Below are 25,366 nucleotides of genomic sequence, written 5' to 3' on the forward strand. Positions count from 1 at the left end.
AAATTTTACCTTATTTGTTTATAACTCGGCTGCAGATCCTCAAATCATCTCTGAATTCATGCTGACACTGTCCTCCCCTCTGGAGGGTGCCTACTTTTGTTCCCCATGGTCCCTGTGTGTGTTGTAAAGTAGCCACTGCTTCAAGCTCACTCCTGTGATGAACTACAATCTCAGTACAAATTAGTAAACTAAACGTAAGATTGTAGTCCACACAATTCAGAGATGATTTGATACACAAATAAGATACATTTTTGTTAATAGTTAAGGTAATCAAATGTATTTTTTAAATGTAACTCCTGAGTTTAGTGTCACTTTAAGGTATGGAGAGGTAGTCACAAACACTCTTAGCTCCCAATGACTCCCATGAAGGTTCAAGACATTTATTATGGGTGTCTAGACCAACTTTGTGACAACTTTCCTTAAAACATTGCAGACAAAAGCACAGAAAACTCAAGTATTTTGCATGCTTACTTGCTGCGTTTTTACTTTTCATAATTATTTTTTATTCACTTGAAACAAGTCTTTTTAACTTAATATAAAATGTGTCTAGCCGATTACCTAGCACAGCCCCCTTCCTCCTTGTATGTCATAACCCTCTACACTTCTAGGAGTGTTTAATCACTCTCTGTTCTGGCCAATGGCCTCCACCCTCCCTCTACATAAGTCGTTATGTAGCTGCCAGGGTAGAATCGGGAGGGAATACCATAGAGAAACCTTTCTTAAACCTTTAACACAGAGGAACCCCTTTAAAAACACATTAAGGCCTCAGGGAACCCTTGCTAATAATTATTATATGCACATTACTTTATCATGATTAGTAAGCTATAGATATAACAACATATAAAAGAATAAGACATTTGTCATAATTTCTGTATTTTACACTCATGGCTTTTGTATAGAACATTGTTATTTTAGTAATAGTAATGGAATTAAACAAATAACAGGGACCAGAAAAGAAACAGCCAGTGAAAAGTGAAGGGTTCCCTCACATTGTGGTAAGTGGATTATTGCCTGTTTACATGGTGCATGAGGAAAGTGCAAAAGGACCCTCTTATATCAGTTGTGGGTGCAAAAGGACCCCCTTACATTGGTGGTCAGTGGGAGATGTGCCCATTTAAACTGCTGTTCAGTGAAGAAGGAAGCCCAAACATTGGTGGCCAGGGGAGAAGGACTCCCTTGCATTGGTGGTTACTTGGAGAAGGGCCTCATTATGCTGTTGATCAGTGGGAAGAATTCTTACTTTGGTGGTCAATGGGCAGTATGTCTCCTTTACAGATGGCTTAAAAGGTCGTTGGTGGGGCGTGGCTTTGGCATGAAGGAGTGAGGACGTGCATGAGAGAGCTCCCGTCCCGGCCGCCACATCATCTGCAGACATCCGAGCCGATATGCACCGGAGAGGATCCCAACCTAAACAGGGGGAAAAGAAATACTCACCCCAGCCCCCACGGACACCGAGAACTCGGAAGGGAGCCATAGACACCTTCTTCTCAGATCGCGGCAGTGAAGACAGGGCCGCATCCAAGATGGCGCCGGACCGCGAGGCTGCAGAACAGCAGAACGGTGGAGATCTAGCTGGGCCCTCATCCCAAGCTGGGGTAAGCGACAATACAGCGGGGAGCTCCCCGAGACTGCACCGGCCACAAAGCCCTGCCGTAGACATGATTGTAGGGGATGGAGACCTTAGGACACACATCTGGTCTCTCCCCACTAAGGCCGACCTAGACATGTTTATGACCAGGATGGAGCAGGCCTTCAAAAAGGACATAAGGAGACTCATCCCTAGGTACTGGAAACAGACTCGGGTGCCGGAGAGGTCTGAGTGGGTGGCACAGGTCACACAAATACAGGAGGCAGAGGAGTGGGTGTCGAAGGGTGGGAACAAACATGACCGCTTCTATTCAAAATGGGCTACATGGTTGCACTACATATCGAATCCACCTTGAGGGAATGCGTATGTCCTAGGTCAGGATGTCACCCCCCCAGTCTGGGCACCACTAAAGGGCATCCATACATACGCAATGCCCTTTATCACTGGAATACAGTTTAGACTATCTAAGTTCAATGGAGACGAGTAGGTGCTGGAGAAGTTCATTATCATTGCGGTGATGGAGACATCACCCTCCCCGCCTCAGGTCGAGCTTATATGACGTTGCCGGGTTGGGTACCCGCCCATTGTACTGCAAGGTAAATGTTTGTGTCGTTGTATCCCCCCTTTTTTGTAACCTTTTCATTTCTATGTCAGGGTCAATGTTGGACCCATTTATCCTTTGTTTGAAAACAGGAAAATAAAGATTATATTAAAAAAAAAAGGTCGTTGGTGTTAGTGGTTAGTTATCTGAGAGGCTGAAATTGTTCAGTGCTTAAGGAGTGTAACTGTGTTGGTGTGAGCAGAGAAAAAATTATAGGACATGTTTCATTCTTGCTGTAACGCAACGCAATGCACTACCATGCATAGAGATAAATTGAGTGTAAAGTTAAATCAACTTTAAAAAAGCCAGAACTGCAAAGCAATTTAACAACGCATTACAGCGTATGTGCACAACACTCACCAGCCTGTGTATTATAAACAGCTTAACACATGCCTGCTGGTGTGAATGAGCCCTAATGGTTTCCCCTGTACAGAAACACACAGGCTGTGAGAGGGGAGAGACAATGCTAGCAGCCTATCAGGCTTTGTTGCAGTGCTCATGTGCAGACACTTCATCTTTAGACAGAAGGAGGAAGCAGAATGAGCATCAACATTTTGTTCCTGCCCCACTGTCCAATCAGTACATTGGGGGGTGTTTGGACCCAGTGTTCTTGAATAAACTATGCTACTCTAACAACTACTACTAACAAAGATCAAGAAGCTGGCTGTGCTTTCTGCCATGAGTACCTGGATCACAAAACTGGATGTTTGCCTGAAGTTTAACCTCACCATAAAAATCAGTTCTCTCTTGGAAAAAAAAAAAAAATCACATCTCAAAAGCCCTTATCCTACAAAGCTAAAAGGGTAACAAAAACCAGATGAGACATCCTCCAAAAACATTTTTTTTAATTAATTGGATAGCTGGGTCATCTAAAAGTGCAGGTGTATATTAATGTGAAGCTGAGGTTATACTACCACACAATAGCCATTAGAGTGCAAGTAAGGTGATACATCTATATGTAGCATGCATTAAAGTAATAATGTGCATGTTGTGCTAATCATGATATCACAGATCCGAAATTTCCAGTGACTAAACTGCTTAGTAATAACAAAGCAATAATAGATACAATTCCATTCAATAAAATATTACACATACAGGCTGAGTTAACAAGCCAATTAAAGTATTATGAAGATGTGCAAAATAGATTTCACCTTACAACACAAAGCACAATCAGAACAATGACTGAAAGGCTACTATTGTTACCTAGACTTTCCACATTACCCTTAGCCGTGTTAAAGGAAACCTGTTAAAACCACAATGATTAGAACATCTAAAGAAATAAGATATAAGCAGCTGATAATTACATGCAGCCCTGACTTTCCTATAAAATATGAGCCTTGGTTCCACCCAACCTGCATCTCAAGCCTCCATTCTGATCACTGAGACTATCCATTGTGTAAAAGGACCAAAAGGTGAGTTCAGGAGACAGTGTGACCACTACAGTAGAGATTTACATGCAGTTTCAGCTGCCCAAAGCACTGGATCTGCTGACTGTTGACTCGCTTTCACTGTGGACAATCTCTGCTAAGGCATTTTTCCATCGCTTAGTTTGGATTGCCTAAACCGGTTTGCTTTCAATAAGCCCAGCAGGTGCCAAGTTCTTAAAAGTATGTACAGAGACCAATTTAAAAGATTGGCAAAATACTTTTTGGTTTGCCTCGCCTTATTTTACTGTAAACTTTTTTTTCAATTTGTAATTGTCTGAATGTTAAAGCAAGTGAAAGGAAAAAATGGAAAAAGGTTGGGATATAAACTAGCTCTATTGCTGTTCTACGTTTACTCCAGTTTAATAACAGTAATAATAAAGATCTTTGAGGTTACTATTTTCTCCATCCAAGGTGATCCTGTGTTGAGCCCTAATGAAGGGGGGTGTTTTTGCCCCTGAAACACGTTGGTTGTTTTTATATGACCTATTTACTAATAATTAAAAATGATGACTCTTATCTATTTTTGGTTTGGTAATCCTTTCTGCAATTCTATGGTTTGAACCACTGTTGGGTACCCATTGAGGTAAGCCTTGCTTTGTGGGAGCCGCTTTGCCAGAGCTATTGAGCTTGCTTTTTCTTTCTCTGACTGCACGTACAAGTTTGAATATTTCAAGATCATCTTTAAAGATGAAGTCTGGGAAGAATTATTCTTAACCCTTGCAGTGGGGCTACCCCTGCACTGCAAGGGTTAAGTACTCATTTTCATCTAGGATGTAAAATACCAAATTTATACTCACCTGAACCTTGCAGATGGACCCTGGAGCCTCTCTCCCCCTCCGATCCAGTGGTCTAATGTCCTGTGAGTCATCACGTCCAATACACTATGTATAGGATGTGAGGACGCAGAGGGACATATCATCGCTGGAGCAGAGGAGGACACAAGGTGGAGGGAGTGCTCCAACAGCCAGCTGGGTACGAGCTTCAGGTGACTTTACCTTTGTTATTTTAGACCCTAGACAAAATGAGCACTTAACCCTTGCAGTGGGGGGTAACCCTACTGAAAGGGTTAAGAATAATTTTTCATGAAGTTCTTCTTTAAATATTTTGTTCGGTAAAAAAGTAAGAAACAGCTCCTCTCCATTGGAAATGGTGGATTATACCTGGATTCAGGTGATGTCAATTATAAACACAACCTTTGGCAAAACAAAACAAGACAGAAGGCCTTGACAACCTGCTAAAGCAAATAAACTAGGAAGAGCAGACTTACAAATAGGAAAAGTGCCAAAAACTAGAATTCTTGTAAAGAAAAAAAAATAGTTGAAAGTTCATATTCTCTGCAGGTATTCAGGTATAGCCAGATATTGGAAAGAGGGCTTCTGCTATCGTACAAGTCTATTTGTACACCCTACTATTTGTAAGCATAATTAATCTTAGCACGCAATGGATTATGCAATGGCATGCACAGGTTATAACACTGAAACCTCCATTTTGTCAGATGTTTTATCAAAGACTTGAAAATGATCTGCATTAAGGTGCCCACACACCTTACAATTTATCTGCAGATTATTTGTGGTCAGATGGAAAAAGTGCAACAGATTGGCCCAGGTGGAGATTACTCCATACACACAGTTAAGTGTAGATGGAGGAATCTGTTGCACCTTTTCCATCTGACCACAAATAATCTGCAGATAATTGTAAGGTGTGTGGGCAGCTTTACACTGATAAGATTAAAATACAAAAGAAAAGGAAAATGCCGGTGTTTTGTCTCCATCTGTTTATTATGGTCATTACTTAGCTACAGGAAAGTACAGTAATATTGACAAGTTGAGAGACCAATAATTTACCTGCTTCCTCTAAAAGACTGCAGTTACTGTTTTGGTGACAGAACAATATATTCCTAACCTGAAATCCCCACGGCAAAATGAAATGTCAAGTTGTTCATTCACTAAGGTAATAAATGACAAAGTCAATGCCATAATGCAAATAATGAACCAGCCCAGAATACATTGCATTCACTAGCTTACTTTGGAACTTTAAATATAAAAAGTAATGGAGGATAAAATGGAACTGCACTTTTACCAGCATAAATCTCAGGCTAGCCATAAATCATACAATCAGATTGTGTCATCTGCGATAGATTTACTAAAACTATGTGAGGGCTTCCCTGAAAAATACACTACTGTTGTATCCAATCAGGCAGGCCCTTACAATACTGTTGGAAGAGTTAAAGGGAATGGTACAACTTGTGTGACCTGTGGTCTTCTTAGGAAACATAGGCACTATGCAGAGGTCTCCTTTACCACTTGAGCATCGGCGTCATTTTTTTTGTGCATATTTTTGGGGGGGCTTTGTATCTGCATTTTTGTGTATTTTTAGACTGGAGCTGTTATGGAAAGCTATGTCTGTGAAGGTTCTCATGCATCCAGGTCATGGTATATCTGTAAAAAATAAGTCAAGGCAACTGGACTTGCTGTATTTTTCTTGAAGATGTTTCACTGGACATCCGACCAGCTTTCTCAATTCAAAATGACTTGTACATACACACAATAGGTTGCACTTGATGGACCTGTGTCTTTATTCAACCTCAAATACTATGTAACTATGTATAATGGAAAGCTAGTTACTAGGAGGGGGAGATGGCTGTTGGATGCAAAATCGTGTGAGAAACATGCCTTCTGTACATTTTTCAGGCGCTAACTGAAGTCTACTGAGGCCAAAAACATGCCCCAAAGAAGCTCCTGTACTTTTTTGAGCATTAAGTGACAGCACATCACTCAGATGTGAATGGGCACAATAAAATAACATAGAAATCTGAGAGTCAAGTGTTGAAGCGCTTTTGGAAACACACTTCAAATAACTGTGAATGGGGGCTTCATGTCGCAGAGTTCAGGTGTAGAAATCTGAACAGGTCTGTCAAAGAAAACTGCTGAATGTCCCTCCTATTCTTGAGTTTAATAAAAACAAATTAAAGCAGAACTCCCAGCAAATCAAATATTAACCCTTGCAGTGGGACTATCCCTGTACTGCAAGGATTAAGAGCTCATTTTGTCTAGGGAGCTAAAATATCAGTTATACTCACCCGAACCACAATCCCGACTGGCTCTTGCATTGCTCCCTGCAGCCTCTCTCCTCCTCCACTCCAGCTATACAGTGTATTGCTGGGGTGGAGACCTTGGACTGCTCAGAGCAGAGGGGGAGAAAGGCTGAACGGATCGGTCTAAGAGCCAGCCCGGATCATGGTTCAGGTGAGTATAGCTTTATTTTAGCTCCCTAGACAAAAACTAGCACTTAACCCTTGCAGTGCGGGGGTTAAGATTTGATCTGCCCGAAGTTCTGCTTTAACAGACAGCAGAACAGACAAAGCAAAGAGAAATGCAGCTTTAGTCTGTACTTCTTGGTGACTATGGAGACAAAATAAAATCTTTGTTTCATCTGCAAACTTGAACTATTGTATTGACAGTTAAAGTGGAAGTAAACCATCTTTACAGAATAATTCTGACAGGCAGGTTTTTTATAACAGAACACACTGATTGGGAATTTATCAAAACTGGGTTAGACAAAATCTGGAGCAGATTTGCACTGCAACCAATCAGCTTCTCTGTCTCATTTTCAAATCTTACCTGAACAAACTGGAGAGATGCTGATTGGTTGCCATGGGCAACTGCTCCAGATTCGGTCTGCTCCAGTTTTGATAAATTCCCCCCACTGTAGCAGTCTCCAGTCTGCCAAAAATGTTCCCACCTGCCTGTCATCCTTTTTTTTTTCTGGGCATGCCAAGATGAAGTACTTTCCATTGGCAGGCAAAGGAGTTACATCATGCCAGCCTGGCCAATCAACAGGCCAAAGACCCCAGACCTAGAAGAAGACCAGATAAAGATGCCAGCACCAATGATGGAGGGGAGGGTGGACAGCGTAGTGCTGGAGGGTATTGATTGCAAGGTAAGTCAACCTAACATGCTAATGACCAAACACCTTTTTTTTTTCTATTGGCATACCCCACTTTACTTCTGTTTTAAAGGTGATTTGGTTGTTATTGGTAACAGGACATTCTTCCCTCATTCACATTGAGTGTTTTCAGGCGCTTTTGAAGTGGGTTTTTCACAGTTTTTTGTCATATGCTTTTCAGCCATTTTCAGACTTGAGCAATTTATTTTAGCCAATGAAAAGCTGGTTAGTAGGAGGAAAAGGCTCAAAATCATGCTGTGTTTGTTTTTCAGACACTCCCTTTGAAGTCTATGGGAGTAAACGCACGATTCTGCCTGAAAAGAAGGCCTTGTACTTTTCCGAGCTACAAGCGACTGGCAACACAATGCTTAGGTGTGAACAGCCACCATTGAAAATAATGGGATTCTTCATGTTGAGTGTTGTTGCACTTTGAGAAACAAGTGACAACACTCAACTCACACTTTCATACCCCAGTAGCTCAATGTGAGCCTATATTTCATAAACAGAAGTGAGTAGCAGTTACACACGGGCTCTATTAGAGGTTTTCTGTCCTTGTAGTCAAAATATTAGTTCTACTTGCATGCAATTTTATTTTTGTATTTTTTTTAAACTTTCCTTCAGCATAAATACATAAATTGATACATTTTGCACAAGCCAGAAGGATCTATAAGCCAGGCTGTCAATTCTCCTTGTATCATGTCACATTTATAACATATAATGTGCTAGAATTCAGCCAGAATTAGTTGATACTATTTTATTAACCTATATATGATTTATGGCAAACATTGTTTATGTACCCCATATATTCTGCACTGGACATAATTAAAGTGGACCTAGCCTCCCATATAAGTCAATGGCTGTACACGGCTGTAGGCAGGTATATACTGGTATTTCCATTACCCGTGCACACACACAGACATACAATTCTGGAAGCAGCACCTGTGGCTCCTTGGCTGGGAAAATATACCGATATTTACGTTGGATGGGTGCAGGCTCCTATGTGCAAGAGCCCTAGCACTTGTAGGTATCTGCTATTTCTCCCAGAGGCCAGCCATTTTTCTCTTTCCAGAATGACAGCACCCTCTTTGTTACTTGTTTCTGGCACTATTCAGGGTCAGCATGTACTTCCTGGACTAAGATGCTGGCTCAGAGATGACACAATCAGGTAAATATTTGTGACTGTGAAGTTCTTGGTTGAGTTTACATATGTCTGGCACAGAGCCTGCTTCAAAGATACAATGTTGCATTCTGATAACTGGGGCAGAGAAGATGGAGGAAATGTTTCTTCCTGGCTACAACAGACTGGTAACAGTATCTCATCCAAGGCAAAGTCACTGGACCGGAGTCCAAGGAATGCATTTTAATGCTACAAAGTACAGCTGTCGTTAGATAATAATACTGTTGTATATTGTGAGACATTAGGAATTTATTCATTTATTCATGAAAGGTCTAAAATTTCAGGCTGGGCACCTCTCCTACACCTTTTTTTTTTGTAAATGTGTATACATACCTTTTTCCTGGTCTTCTATCCAGTTACTTGACATCACAAGTCCTCTTCTAATTGCTCCATCAGTGGATGGGCCTGAATACTGCACAGAATGGCACCATGTAATGTGTCAGTGACGTTCTCTGCAGATTTCTCTTGTAAGCCCAGGGCAGCTTTATGAAATCCATGACGCCCTGGACGCACTGGAAGTGGATTAAAAGATGCTGGGCATCATTCAATCCAGACAAGAACTGGCCATACACTGTAAGTATTTCTAACAGTGGGTGGCCCTGCCGACTCTACAAAATCAATAACTCCACATACATTTGTTGATGGAGCCAGGCCAATCAAATGCAGTCACTGTTCATGTACTCTGACAGTAGTGGACAATGGCTGTAAGAATACAATAGCCACAGCAGGAGATTAGTCCATCAAAGCTGTATAGCGTGGATAGAGGAATCTGTTAGATTTCTTTTGTTCAGCCCGCAGACTGAACAAAAAATATATTTTAGTGTATGGCCAGCTCAAGCCTGCAGGGGACAACGCTGGAGTGTCAGGCCAAGAGCTACTTTATTTTTAACTCTTGTAGGGCATTGCAGGACAGGAGTTGGGCTTTAAATGACCCAGCTTTTTTTTTTACAAATGGAAACAATACTTTCTCAAATGATAATACTGCTCTGCAATGAATTCTGTATCAAAATAAATAAACACTGTTGACTAAACATGGAAGTCAAAGAAAACAAACAAGACCATCATACAAAACTTACCAGTTCTCTAAAATGGTCATGCACACCACCTCCCTGACCCCAGGGTTGTTGGCTTTGTCCAGGCTACAGTTGTGTAGGTTCCAGGTTGCCAGCCTGAGCACTGGCTTGCCCTCCCTCACACCTCCAAATACTTCTACAGGAGGACGGGTAGAGATGAGCTGAGTGGGTCCTCCAGGTGGAAAGTCAAGGTCCTCACTCTGTAGGCTTAGAGAGGTTGGGCTTGGATGCGGTTTGGCCATGAAGTGTAAGCCCCCATTGGTATGGGTGGATGGTGGCCGAGATCTTTGGACATACACCTGGTGCCTTATCCTGTCCAGAAAAGATGAGCTAATGGAGTCCACTTTGAGCAGGTCCTCTATGCTCTTCAATGGACCATGCTGAGTGCGGTAGAGGATAATGTCCTGGGCCATCTCCTCGGTCACTCCTCGGAGGTTCCTCAGTTGGGAAGCAATGGCGGTGTTGATGTTGACCCTGGTGGCAGACAGGTGTTGGCTATGGTACCCATGGTCCACGTCCTTTTTCAGAGAGTTGGGCGAGTGTTGGGCTGAGCTACTTTTACTGTTAACACAGATCTCAAACTTTACCTGTTCCAGTTTGGCAGCTCCAACCCCACTGACCAGAGCCAGGTCCTCCACCTTCTTGAAGCCTCCGATATATTCTCTATACTCCACTATATTCTGGGCTACCTGTCTGGTCACCCCAGGCAGGGTCATCAGTTCCTCCTCGGTGGCAGTGTTGATGTTCAGTCTCTCTTGGCTCACCAAGATGTTGCTGAAGTTACAAGCTGCGCTGAACTTGCGGTTTTTCTGGCACAGATCTGACGGGTCCTTAGGAATGGACCGATGACAGCCGAGATTACCCCCCATGGTGCGCCACTGCCCGATGACAAAACGATCGCGATGTAGGAAGACTAGATGCGAGGACCACGATGGAGATCCAGTATGCAGCACTGTTCATGCAAGGGATCAGAGACGAGGGGGGGCATAATCCAGGTACCCATGTGCAGAGAACATGCTACATTCTCAGCTGGCACCGGATTACACAGATACAATGCGTGCTAGGTGCTGGTACCCAGGAGATGGTGGGAGAGGTTGAGAAAGGCAGATCCAGTAGAGAGATCTCCGGGGTAGCATCCCCGGCCAGATTTGCTGGGTTCTCTGCAGTTTGTCCCAGTTTGTTTCCTCCACTGACTCTCACTGCTACAGAACTCCTAAGGCTGGTCGCTCCTCCCTTATTACTAGAACCTCCTCACCGTCCCCAGCAGAAACTAGGCATCCTCAGCATCCCTGTAGATGTGCCAGCTCCTATGGTCACTAGGTGGTGTAGATCTCAACTGAGGATTTGCTCAGTCATGCTGTATCTGATGAGCTCTGACTGCTGTAACTCTTCACAATCATAGCTGAGAGGCTGAGAATATTCACTTAAAAAAATGAAGATACACTTTAGAGTGATATTAAAGTCAAAATGTTTTTAAGCTATTTTATATTCGCTTTTTTTTTTTTCTCTAATAGCTTTTCTGTTAGCTGTATAAAAATATATTTTTAGGCAATGCTGACTAAAGTAGAACTCCGTGCACACATTGCATTATCCTGTGTAGGGAGCTTTCCCCGCACTGCAAGGGTTAAAGCACAATTAAAGTCTCATATATTTTGGCATATATCTACTGCTAGTATAGAGTGCATATATGCCCCATGATTAAAAAAAGTAGGCAAATACCTAATTACTTACCTATTCCAGCGCCGCTCGCTCCCGGCTGAAGCACTCCCGGCTCCAATATACCTAATTACTTACCTATTCCAGCGCCGCTCGCTCCTGACTGAAGCCCTCCAGGCTCCCAAATGCCTGTGAAGAACAAGGGTACGGGAGCATGCGCAGTAGAGGGGAGGGAAGAAAACAGGCACTGAAGCTCAATGGATGCAACCAGCGCGCAGGTTGGACAGACACTATGGGACACGAGGTGGGATATGTTGCCTTTAATGTTACTTTTGCCAAGGTTAAAAAAAAAAAAAAAGTTATACCCACCAGATTCTCCAAGTCGGCTGGCTCTTAGACCGGTTCCTGAAGCCTCTCTCCCTGTCCGCTGCAGCGGTCTACGGTCCCTGAGTCCTCACACCCAATTCACTGTATATTGGGCTTGAGGACACTGAAGGACATACCATCGCTGCAGTTGAGGAGAAGACAGGCTGGAGGGAGCGCTGCTGGCTCTGAGGATCTGGTGGGTGTAACTTTTTTTTTTACCTTTACCCTAGGCTAAAGCCAGCAGTTAACATTGCCGGTAGCCCCACTGCAAGGGTTAGTAAAATTTGTGCCCGGAGTTCTTTAAAGTAAAAATATTTTTAAACTATTTCAAATTCTGATTAAAGCAGAACTCCGGGCAAAACTTGTATTAACCATTGCAGTAGGGCTACCTACTGCTCGTTTTGGTCTAGAGAGGAAAACAAAAAGTTATACTTACCCGATCCTTGGAGGTGGCTTGCTCTAAGACCAGTTCTTCCAGGCTTGCTCTCCCTCCGCTGCAGTGGTCTAATGTCCCTGAGTCATCATGTTCTTTACACACTGTATAGAATGTGAGGATGCTGTGGGACATACCATCGCTGCAACAGAGGAGGATACAGGGAGGAAGGAGCGCTGTTAGAGCCGGCCGGCTCAGAGGATTGGGTGAGTATAACTTTACTTTCCTCCCTAGACCAAGATAAGCAGTTAACCCTTGCAGTATGGGGGTATCCCCATTGCCTGGAGTTCTTCTTTAACCCCTTCATGATTGAGGTTTTTTTTCAGTTTATGTTCCTTAATGACTGAAGCACTTTTTAAATTTTTGCTGTGTGATTCTTCCACGGCAGTAACATACTTTCTTACTAAGTGTCATTGTAAGGTGTTAATTTGTATAATAATTATAGGCTTCAATATATTTGTATATATCATTTTTATTTTGTTAAATTATTTTTATTTCTTTACACTTTTTGTTTTATACTTTACGCTTTTTCACCCCACTTTTTTTGTCTAGTATATTGAACAGCCACTATTATTGCTTGATAATTTAATTGTTTTTTAAACTTTTTGGTTATTATTAAGCTGCTTAAAACTTAGGAGCAGCCAATAATAACCTTAGTGACACTGATCCTGCAGCATTTCAGATTCAGATGTCACTAAAGACTTCTGATGTACTTAAAGTGGCATTAAACCCTCAGATTTTTTAACATAAACCAATACTGTAATGTGTGCCTTACTGTAATCCATGGTCGTTTCCCTTCTTTTTGCTGCTCTTCCTTTTAAATCTGTATCTCTTCTCATGCTCTGCAGAACTTCTGTTATGCAGCAGACTGCCTTGTCTCAGGAATGGATACACGGTGTCTGTGTGTAGGTTCACAACCTGAGCCAGCACTACAGGAAGAGGCCCGGAGCTGAAAAGGGAAGTTCTCCCCCAGCATGAGAAGATTTAAAAGGAAGAGCAGCAAAGAGAAGGGAAACAACCATGGATTACAGTAAGGCACACATTACAGTATTGGTTTATGTTAAAAAATCTGAGGGTTTAATGTCACTTTAATCAGAAGTCTGATGCAATGTTTTTATTACAATGATACAAATGTTTCATTTTGCTACTGATTTCTAGAAAGCATAGAAATATGTGGCAAAATGAAGCATTGTATCATTGTACACAGATCTGTACAGAGCTGTCAAAACAGATCCCGATGTGTGCAGAGCTGTCAAAACAGTGATATAGCAGAACCATTCACACAGCTCTGTTGTCTCTGTCAGATACTAGATCACTGACAGCGATCAAGTATCTGTAAAAGCTGCATTCTTTCATTGATGAAAGAATGCAGCTTTTACAAAAGCTTAATTCCTTTATTAATGGATGCCTCAGTACTGAGGCATCCATTAATGAACGGTAACCGCTGATCTCAGAGGTTAACGACTTTTAAAAGCTTCCAATAACTGATCACATACAGTGTACATGGTCAGTCATTTGGGCACTTCATGTCACGAAGGGGTTAAATTACTTACAGTGGTTGCAGCTCCTTGATATATAAAAAGTTAGTTTCCTGCAGAATCAGCTGGTCCCGTGAGCACTGGCCCAAATATCCTGTTTTAGGGTGGATCTTTTGCCTTATAGGGTCCTATGGAGCCATCCTTGTGTGTACTAGTAATCTCTGTTTGTCTCCACAAACACACAAGCACCGCAAGGCAAGACACTTCCCTTCTCCCTGCTCCCTTCTCCTCCATCTTCCCTTCTCCAAGCCAGTAAATGAAGGGCTGCTGGAGACTGAGCTGTCCTTTGTTATCTTGTTCTGGACAGGAAGTTCAGGGAAGCTGAGATGAGAGAATCAGAGCTGTTTAGAAACATGATGACTGTAAGTGTTTGGCCAAAAATGTAAAGAAACACTTTGCTGGGCAATGTTTATTTGTTTGGTCTGGATTCATTATTGAAAAAAAAAGATTGAGAATTGAATTCTACTTTAAATGATCTAATCATGTGAAAAGCAAACCCCTGTTTATTTCTTTCATCTGCACATGATTAGATAACTGAAGTGATTCTGCTCTTTCATGAGTTAACATTCCCAACTCCTTTAGTAAATCAACCTCCTTGTATTGTTTCAAACCACCAATAGGGCTTTCGCCGATCCGATCTGTACTCTGCATATCGCCATGCAGAGTACAGATCGGACATATAACTCTGTCTGGGAGTCACAGTTGTGCTGTACATCTGCATGCAGCCAGACTGTACAGATCAATGACTGGTTGGCTGAAGCCATAGCTGTACGGGTATGTACACAGATCCCATAGTTACATGTGTACTTGGACTTACACTTCCCCAAATGCAGAGGGTCTGAGTTCGGGGCAGTGTGTAAGTCCTGGTACACAAGTAAACAATGGGATTTTTGTACATAGCTGCAGCTTTATCAAGTCTATCATTGATTTGTACAGGTTATACGTCCGATCGGTATGCTCTACATGCATATCTGCCCACATACAAGAGCCCATACCTTGCATTAGAGACATATTCAACTTTATTGCAAAAAATGAATGAATGTAATCATATTGCAATAAAAAAATGTGCATTTATTCATTTTTTGCCCTGGAGCCTTGAGCTTGGGGCATAGTAGATGCATACATACTGTGCATGCTCTAAATCTGATTAGTGTGAAGGAGATCTACTGGTGAGGTGGTAGCAAAGCAGGTGCTTTTAGAGCTGGGAGTTTGGGGTTATATGTTTTTGCTCCGGTATTTTAAGGATTCAGTGCAAAGGCTGCCAACACAGGAGCGAGGTGGATAAGAGGGGGAAAATGGGGTTACTTTGTGTAAGGTATTAGTTTAAAGATCGGGTTAAGGATTATTGTTAGGGATAAAGATGTGTAATGTAACTATTATAGTTCGGTTTTAAAAGGGAGGTTAAGGCTGAATTCTAGGCAGATATAAAAGACACAAAGTAATACAGCTCTGTCATTAATAATGCATTATTAAACTTTTTGTTTTTGATGCAAGCAATGTAAGTACCGAATTTGATCGGATATCAGCCTCTTGCAGTACAAGGAGCCAATCAGTCCATGTGTTGACAATAAGCATGCTGATAGGAAGAGAGAGCAAAGTGACAGACGGTCTACTGCTTCTCCTTTCACTGTCCAGTCACAGACTGGGGTGGGTCCAGAATGACCTGGACTCAGGGTAAGTGGGTGAAATGATGCTGACCATTTGAATGAGGACATATAGTGGTAGAAAAATGTAATGGGGGGAAATCTCTGCACTGAAGTTGAACATTGCAATGCTGAACATTGCAGCAAAACCTGGTTTTTATATTTTTCTGTTAAATGGGTTACTCATTTTAATCTATTTTTGGAAGGAGTTCTGCTTTAAGTGGCAGAGTCACTTTAGGGTTTGACTTAATCATAGGTTAGCTTAGAGTCAGGTTAAGCTTAGGGATAGGAATGAGCAAAATTGTAAAACTTCTGTCAAATGCGAACCATTTTGGCAACATTTTCTTAGTAGCTCAAATGCATTGGAGTCAAAAGGAAAGATGGAATTACAATACTTTTTAGTTAATTTAAAGGATGCAATTAGCTTAAAATGGCCCCCGAGGATAGGAAATGTTATTTAAACCTATCCTGGACCTGTTTTTGTTCCAAAAAATTCTAACCCTAATGGTAACCCTATTCCTGGGGCTAACATTGATCCTAGAGCTAATCATAAAAAAGTATTAAGATTGCCAGAGCCGCCATGGCAGTCATATTACTTTGTTTATCAGCAAAGACATTGATAACCATATCAGCTGAAATGGTTTTCAATGTCTTTATTGATAAACAAAGTCATGTGATCGCACTCACAATCCCATGACTTTGTAAATTAATTACATCATTAGGTTACATCACCTGTAAGTGCTATTTCCTATATAAACAAAAAATGACTTTGATATCTGAAATACAGGTGAAACTCGAATAATTAGAATATCGTGCAAAGTTCATTTATTTCACTAATGCAACTTAAAAGGTGAGACTAATATATGAGAGAGACTCATTACATGCAAAGCAAGATAGTTCAAGCCGTGATTTGTCATAATTGTGATGATGATGGCTTACAGCTCACGAAAACCCCAAGAACCCCAAATCCACAACCTCAAAAAAGTAGATTATTACATGCAATCAATAAAACAAGGATTGTACATAGAACAATATCGGACCTCTGAAAAGTACAAGCATGCATATGTACTCAGTACTTGGTTTGGGCCCCTTTTGCAGCACTTACTGCAATTACTTTTGCACGATATTCTAATTATTCGAGTTTCACCTGTAAAAAGATCCAGTTTTTTATGAATGCTGTGTGATTTCTGTGGGAGACTGTAGGTCTGGGTATTGGATGTAGCCATCATTCTATAGGGGTTGCAGCTGACCTCTGTATGGGGAAGGTGCAGAATGTGACTGTCATCCTTGAGAGGGGATGTACTTGGGCCATTGTTCTGATAGAAATGGGACTATATGCTACATTAGTCCATACTTGTGACCCATATTGATTATTGAGGAACAGGCAAATAGATAAGTAAAAATGTTTTTTCCTTCCTTCCCCACAGTAAGGAAAATCCCCTCGTAACTTCTTCAATTTCAGCACTTGTACTAGAAACAATCCAACAGAGAGAAAGCCAAATTAAATATTAAGGTAATAAAATATTTATTTGTGCCATGGACCAAGATAAATCAAGACCAGCATAATCCAAAAGCAGAAGTGATGTATCACTAATCTAGTTTTCTGATATCCCAGCAACGTACCTGTCCTAAGTACTTACAAAACTGGCTAAATTATTTAAACAATTACTTCCATCGGAAAGTAAATCTGTATAAAAAAATATATTTTAAAGCAATTTTTTGGCATTGAGTAATGCGAGGAATGCTTATCGCTGCCTGTGTCCTCGCTAGGAAAATCTACCTTCACTGTCAGTCCCAATGACACAACTAAGTCTGTAGCATTTGAGAAATGACTTTCAGGTTGTGCTTGTGTGTACAAAATCCATGTACACATTGCTTGAAATGTGATAATGTTGCCATAGAGTTGCTCAACAGTGGCTGTCTGTGTGCATCTTTTTGTTAGTTTGCAGTTACTAAACAAAGCGGTCATCATACTCCAGTAATACTCTAACTCTATACTCTAAGCTCAACCTTTTTTCAGTCACGGTACCCTTTAAAAGTAGGCAAATTCTTGAGGAACTCTAATCTAAAATGTAAAAACTGTAAATGTAAAGAGCTACATGTGATCCCTCCAAAATCTGATATGAACCCCCAAGCAAGAGCACACAAACAAAGTAGATTCACCCCTTCACATCAGAGTTCCCTTAACATTACAGATAATTGCAGAAATGTCACCAGCACACTAAATCCTTATAGGATCAAAATTCGTAGATTTATTGCAAGTTCATGTCAGTTACACAATTTTTACACTCATGTCAGTTACACTTTGTACAATCTCGCTTTGCAGCAATGCAAGTGTCCGAAAGAAACCAAGTTTTTGCTGTAGTTTCCATCTTTGGAATATCCATCTGAAGCCTGTTTATGCCCAGATGAGTACAGTGTATTACATACTGTACTGTGTATATAGTATATATACACTTACTGATGGATGCATGAAGCAGTTCTCACATTTGTTTGATCCTATGTGGGATCACATTGTTTGAAGTGAACTAAGCTAACATCGTTACCAGGAGGTACACAATCAAAGATATAGATACAGGAGTTTGTATCTCAGTGCTTCAAGCAGATGTATATGAATAATAGAAGGTGGGTATGTGATCACAATATGGAAAGACTGCTAAATATGATTGTTATTATTAGGGATGCACTGATACCAAGTACCGTACTCGGTACAAGTACAAGTACAACTACAGATACTTTTCAAGCTCCAAGACTAGACTAGAGAAAAATTCAAAAGTTAGGAGGCAGCTGACATTTGTAAGGAGCACACGGAGCTCCTGGGATTACTACATCTCTGTTTTCATGTATGATTTTGTTTTTATAAACATATATAAAGGGATGCACCAATACCAGTTTTGCGAGTACAGGTACTAATACATTTTTGTTTATTGTCACGTGACAGTTTTTCTAAAATAATACAGACTAATGATTTCAGGACAGTGGTGGAGCGCCAGAGCCAGGTCTTTTACCTGGAACCATTATTCCGTTTATGCCAGCGTGACAGTTTTTCTAAAATAATACAGACTAATGATTTCAGGACAGTGGTGGAGCGCCAGAGCCAGGTCCCAGCTGCAACCGCTGCAACCCTGGTAGTTCTCATGAAAATGCCAAGTATCGGCACTGGTATTTGAAAAGTATCTGTGCATCCCTAGTTATTATTACTACTATTATTATATATTATTTATATACTGTACATATTATTATTATCATATAGTGCCAACAGTTTGCGCAGCACTTTACAACGCTTTAAACAGAAGTGACTGGTCTTTATTAGAGAATGCTCCTGCACAGAAGAAAGTTTCATGCTGGATTGCTGCACACATCTGGAAGTAATACAGAAAACACATCAAGATTCAAGAAACAATACACAGTGCATGCCTCTTGTATTTAGACTATATTATCTTATCTTAGAGTTCAGCTTTAACAATAGTTACTTGCCCACTAGGGGAAGTGAAGTATTAGTTTCCTATAGAAGATCTTATTGATATTCATGGTCTCCTGGGCAGTCTGTATGATCTGAATATGGGGGTTCCCCGATCCAGTGGTGGTTTTATTGAGACAGATCTGTTACATTTTAACGGTGGTGGTTTGTGATGTTTCTTACTGGCGGTGTATATGAAGAGACTTCTTGTGTAAATTGTTTTTAATAATAACATTCCTGTGTGAGAAAAGTAAGTGCACTTTTGTTTAATTGGTTTTTAGTGGTGACAGAGTAGCTTTTAACCACTTCAAGACCAGGTGTTTAGACCCCCTTCCTGGCCAGGCCATTTTTCAGTATTCAGCGCTGCGATACTTTGACTGACGTTTATTCCGTCATGCAACGCTGTACTGAAATGAATTTTACACCATGTTTTAGGGACAGATAGAGCTTTATTTTGGTGGTATTTAATCACCACTGGGGGTTTTATTTTTTATTATAATTAGAAAAAATTACTGAAAATTTTGAAAAAAAAACTTTTTTTTAACATAGAAGGAGCCGCCAAAATAACCCGGGTCATCACTAGTTTTCTAGGAGTTTTGGTCTTCCGCTGCCCCATTAGCATTTTACCGCCCCCTTCTAGTGCCCACAAAGCTGATGTCCGCTCCAGAAGTATAATGATGAATACCTTTTATTAACATCTTCACACTGGGGAGAGAGGGTGTAGGGATCTTAAACATCCAAGGGAGTACAGACATAGACTCCAAACTCACCAGACTCTTTCTAGCATCTCAGTGGAAAAGCCCCTTGTCCCTGTGCCGATGGGGCAAGGTTAATTAAATCTATTAGTAAATAGATTTTAGAAGCCTTTTAGGGGCGAGGGACTTGGACAGTACATTCCATGTAAAGATTGCATGCAAAACAGACACTGCTGTGGTACTGAGAGCAAGTCTGAAGAAAAACCCAAAGTAAATGCCTTCTATTAATATACTAACCAAATACAGTAATCAATTTATATTGTACTGTTTACATATAATCTTATTCCTCTTGAGTCTGTTGATTTCATACGTGAAGGTCTAAGTATAATGTAATGTCACATATAGAGTGATATTCAATACACTGTCACCATTCTGGAATGTGAATGGCCTACTTTGAAAACATTACATGCATACATCGATTGCCCTTGCATTCTTTCTGCACCTTTCCCCCTTCCTATACTGCCTGATATCCTTCCATTGTGTTAGTCTGAGGAGCAGAGAACTATGCCATTAACCTTGAGATTTCATAACACTCTGGGGCACTGCCCTGCTTAGATAAAAGCTCTGCTGTTGATCATATAAAATGGCTGCCTAAAGTCCCTGCCGGTGCATATTCTTTCTTAATGGGAGGAAGTTATGTATAGGCGCAGATTGCGCTCTGTGCGCCTATACGTAACTACCTCCCAGTCAGTGTTGCCGTGGGGGAAGAATGAGCGCCGGTGGAGAATTCTTAGGAGTGCGCTCTGTACGCCTCCTTAATGAGACGGCTGGCCGCATGGATGTAGAAGTTAAGGCTGGTCTCATTAAGGAGGCGCACAGACTCAGAGCGCACTTCTAAGGAGGAAAACTGGACAAAATTATTTTTTTTAAAGAAATAACGGGACCGGGGAAAAATGAAGAAATAACGGTTCTGTCACGTTTAAAACGGGTCATATGGTCAGCCTAGATAGAGGTCTTAGATTGTAAGCTCCTTGTGGGCAGGGACTGATGTGAATGTGCAGTATATAAAGCACTGCGTAAATTGTGGGCACTATATAAATACCTGTAATAAATAAATAAAACATGTATATAAAATTAGGGGGTGCTGGGAATAAACACTGCAATACCAAGGGGTACCTGAGACATATATGTAAGAGGCTAAAGTCCTATCCTATGTTTCTTTAGATAGAGTGGAGACAGTAAACAGGCGCAGGAGGATTTTTTTCAGTACAGTCCGGGTGTAACTTGTAATACGTAAAAGTAATATTCCAACAAGGTCAGCCGTTATCTGGGGGCCCCATCTTCTCTGTTAGGGCTCACTCACCCCACCTTCATTGGCATGCATTGTTTTATTGTCCATTGTCCAGCATTAATCTCAACTGTTTCAGTGCACAGCAACATGCTGCTTTGGTGTGCTCTGAAAAAAGAGGGCATGTTGTAATGCACTTTGGGTAAAATAAAAGCTATGTTGGTTCCTGCTGTGGAAAAAAAAATTCAACACAGTGCAGTGGTAAACAAAAACACAGCATCGTAAAAACACGTCAAACATTGTGACATAAGTGAACACTTACTGTAACTGCTAAATATTTCCCTTGATGGATATCTGGTATTTACTATTTAGTCCTCCCAAGTTTCCCCAGGTAGCCTTTACTTCCTTCTTCTACATGCCTCCATGCTGAGGCACGCATATGCCCTCCATCTGTGGTTGCCACCTCAAACTGTCTTTTGCATGACATTTATCCTTCTGTTTGCTCCATTGGTAAGGCACCCTAGTCAACTAGGTTCTTGTTAAATTAGCATTAGCTAAGCTGAAGTACAGGTAAGCAGTTCCAACCCTGTGCAACCCACATGAATGAAAATTGGCAAAAAATAACTGAGGAATGAAGCTGTAAACTGCCTACACAGCATATTTTATAACTCTTCTATCTATATAACTTTACTTATTTGCCTTCTGCTCCCTGATTATCTTTTCCTATCTTTATGCACTATGCTTCTTTCGTTCTGCTGCACATTCTGCTGTTTCCTCCTCTGATATGTTCTTCTCTATCTCCTGTTGTGACTTTTGTCCAGCTGCACCTCATCCCCACCACCAGCACTGCAGATTTGTCATTTTAGGTCTTTCTACATGTCTCTTTATGTGCTTACATTTGCAGCCTCACTTCTCTTAGCTGTTATGACAGCCATGTCAGCGTAAAGTGTAGCAAAACACAAATCTCAAAAGCATGAACTCAGAGTGTCCAGATCACCTTGCCTATAATCTAGCTCTGAGGAAGCTCCTGATTCCCATTGTGGCCTAATTGTAGCCTCTGCCTGCTTGCTATAAATTAAACGTTGACCGGTCCGCGGCGACAAAAAGGTTGGGGAGCACTGCCTTACAGTACATAAATAAACCTACTTTTTACCTACCAACAACTCTGTGAGCTGAAAGAGTGGGTGAGATGAAATATATTTAGTAACAAAACACATCCTAGCTACAACACAGGTCATGCAGACAAAAATTCAAGTAAAATGTTTATGCATTAACAGATGGCAACAATGGTCAATCTCATGTTCTGCCTCTAGATGTTCTCAATCTGATGACCAGCGTCCTTTAACCCACTTCCTCTGAGCTTAGGTCGTCCTGGACCTGACCTGCCTGTTACTGGGAGAGGAATGTTATAGGAGAAACACTCATCCACCTGTCACTGTTTTCTCTTCCTATCAGCATGCTCCTTGTCAGTACATGAACTGATTGACCCCCTGTGCTGCTTTTTCCTATCACACTCCAGCCCTGCTCTAAGGATGGGTTCACACCTGGGCAGACGGAATATGCGCGTTTGCTGCCGCGCGTTTTTACTGCGATTTGCGGTAAAAGAAACGCGCAACAAACGCGTGTTTCCGAGGGCTATGCCGCTGTATCCTAATGGATACGCACGGCAAATATGCCCCAAAGAAGCCCTTGTACTTTTTTGGGCGTAGGGCATTTTTCAGCGTGCTGAAAGACACCCATAGGCAATTATTGGTTTTCACATGTTGAGCGTTTTACACGCGCTGTAAAAGGCCCAAATGTGAACCAGGCCTAAAGAGGCTGATACCAGGTCAGATTCAGATTCTGCTTGCATTTAAAAATATATTTATTGATGCGTTTATGATCACAGAGCTGCTTTAATTTGCATCTTTTCTATCTGCCTAGAATAAAGCTTTAAATAAGGGACAGACAAATGAAAGTCCAACGTCAGCTAACAGCTTTTAAGCAGTTATTGCAGCTTTTTACTTTCTTTGATTTAAACCATGGGAATAAAAGCTGACCATTGTATGCATTCCTTACTCCTAACCTATTTGTCCAAAGGGTAGCAGTTACATAGGTTTGTCCAAACCCATGTAACTGCTAATTTTGTTGAAAAGCCCTTCCTGTTAATACAGTAGAAAAATAATGGATTCTCTGCTATCTTCAACAGATAATAAAACTATGTTATGGAAAGAGCAAGAAACACTGTGTAAGGCCTTGTTCACACTGGGCATTCTGGCATTCCTGCGGTAGGAACCTACAGACTGATCTATTTCAAACCGCATATAATCGTATCATATATACGCTTACATATGAACTGCTGCTTACAGGTATATCAGCTGTCACCCGGTCATTAACTTGAATGGGTACAGCAGCCGCTTCTGAATGGGACACCTGGAATTCCTGCTTCAGGAATCCATAGGTTCCTTCTGCAGGAAACCCAAATTGCCCAGTGTGAATGGGGCCTACATGTTATTCACAGACTGCATCTTATATATCATTTTTTTTGCCTATGTCTCCACCTGAAATACTTTTAGCAGTTTCAGTTTACATTGTTTTATACACTGCCTGGCCAAAAAAGTCATACACTCTAAATTAGAGTCTCTAATATTTCGTTGAACTGCCTTTAATTTGATTACGGCATGCATTCGCCGTGGCATCGTTTCAATATCTTGTAGTGATGATGGGAGAGTTGGAATCTCTGCGTAAAATCTTCTCCAGCACATCCCAAAGATTGTCAATGGGGTTAAGGTCTGTACTCTGTGGTGGCCAATCCACGTGTAAAAATGATACCTCAGGCTCTCTGTACCACTCTTTCACTTTTTTTAGCCCAATGAATACTGGCATTGTCATCTTGGAATATGCCCGTGCTATCAGGGAAGAAAAAATACATTGATGGAAAAACCTGGTCATTCGGTGTATTCAGGTAGACAGCTGGTCTCATTCTTAGGCACATAACATTGCTGAACCTAGACCTGACCAACTGAAGCAACCTCTATAGTTCTTACCTATTTGCTTAGCTAAATCCAGTTGCTGACTTTTTTTTGCCCAGGCAATTAACAATATATTGGTAGAACTTTACAGCAGATGTAAAAGTGGGACAGATTTGTGGAGAAAAGCAGAACAGAAATAAAACAGGGACAGTCTCTCCAAACGATGGACACATTGGAGCTTTGTAAGGTTACTTTTTCTGCACTGGGAGATCTGCTGATGCAACATGATAAACTACTGATGAGAACATGTGCAACATTACCTATGGTCTGTGGGGACCACTAATGAGCATACACATGTAAAGGGATGCTGGGGGTGCCTTTTATCCGCCATCACCCTAGCTTGTTCCTTCCGTCTTATTTGGTGCTATGCTCATATTCTTCTCCTCATTACACCTTCCCTTCTTTCTTTTTCATTGCACTGATCTATCTTTTGTCACCTTCACAAATGTAACTGGCTTAACCCAAAAGCCTATGCTACCTATGCGATACCTAACTATTGACAAAGCCCAGATATCAGCCCTAGGAGTATGTTAGAACAAGTTATGCAGCCCAGATTCTCTGCTTTACCCCATCGCTAATCTTTATTGCTCTTTATGTCACTAAAAATGATATATTAAGTACAGGAGATGAGCAGTCTAAGAAAAAAACGTCTATTTTTTGCTGTGCTTGAATATCAAGTGATGAAAAAGCTAGACAAGTATGAATACCACATGCTTTGTGCTGTCATCAGTTTCACACTAATCATTTCCTATCTTTACTAGGATTTCCCTTCCTCCCTCTCAGCATGCAGCATCACACTCCCCCTGCCGCAGCCTCTGATGACTTGCAATGCACCAGTTGCAGCCAAGCAGACCAAGTTACAACCGCATTAGTCCTTTGAGTCACTTTGTGTATGAAACCTGAGGGTAATGGTATTTTGTCTTGAGGTTAAAGCTTAAATACGTGCAAAGGCTTGGCTAGCTATTCTAAGTGTGACATTTGTTGTTAAAAACAGAAGTAGAGGAAAATCAGATTTCACCAAGTGGTGAGCTGAAACTGTCAAACACAAAAACATTTAAAAGGGCAATGCTATTTTTCTTAGTTTTGGGTAGAGTGAAGAAGTGTTGCAACCCCAGCTTCTCATTGTGGTTCAGGTCCATTGGGAAGATTTCTCCTCTTCATTTCATGTCCCCTGTAACATAAATAATAATAAAAATGCATTTTAAATAAGGGGGAAAGGGAAGGGAACTTCTGTCTGCTTTTAATTGCTATATGTGCCTATATCACAGTGGCGATCTTGATGTCTCCTTTCACATGCGGGTATCATGTGACCGCAGCCAGATCGCAAGTCATGGCATGCATTTCTCCTCAATAATATGGCAAACACCTGCATTGAATGATTTTGGAGCTGATGGGTGCTGAGCCTTCCCCAGAGCTACACTGTACCCTTGCTGGCAATGGTTTAATACATGCTACAGCTGCCAGT

At 41.2% G+C, this 25,366-nt stretch overlaps 1 protein-coding gene across 3 annotated transcripts in view; it reads right to left on the reverse strand.

The window, feature by feature from the left end:
- The window catches only part of EEPD1 (endonuclease/exonuclease/phosphatase family domain containing 1), a 121,580-nt gene that overhangs the window by 90,951 nt on the left and 5,263 nt on the right, over nucleotides 1-25,366 (reverse strand). For 2 of the 3 annotated variants that reach the window (XM_018562959.1, XM_018562957.1), the window contains exon 2: nucleotides 9,815-10,689. In XM_018562959.1, coding sequence (XP_018418461.1) covers nucleotides 9,815-10,680 — 866 coding nt within the window. In that variant the 5' untranslated portion in view covers nucleotides 10,681-10,689. Of the gene's footprint in view, nucleotides 1-9,814; nucleotides 10,726-25,366 lie in introns of those variants that run through there. The other variant, XM_018562956.1, reaches the window with a different exon arrangement.

Source organism: Nanorana parkeri, unplaced genomic scaffold, assembly GCF_000935625.1.
Source record: "Nanorana parkeri isolate BGI_ZX_2015 unplaced genomic scaffold, ASM93562v1 scaffold616, whole genome shotgun sequence".
NCBI lineage: Eukaryota > Metazoa > Chordata > Amphibia > Anura > Dicroglossidae > Nanorana > Nanorana parkeri.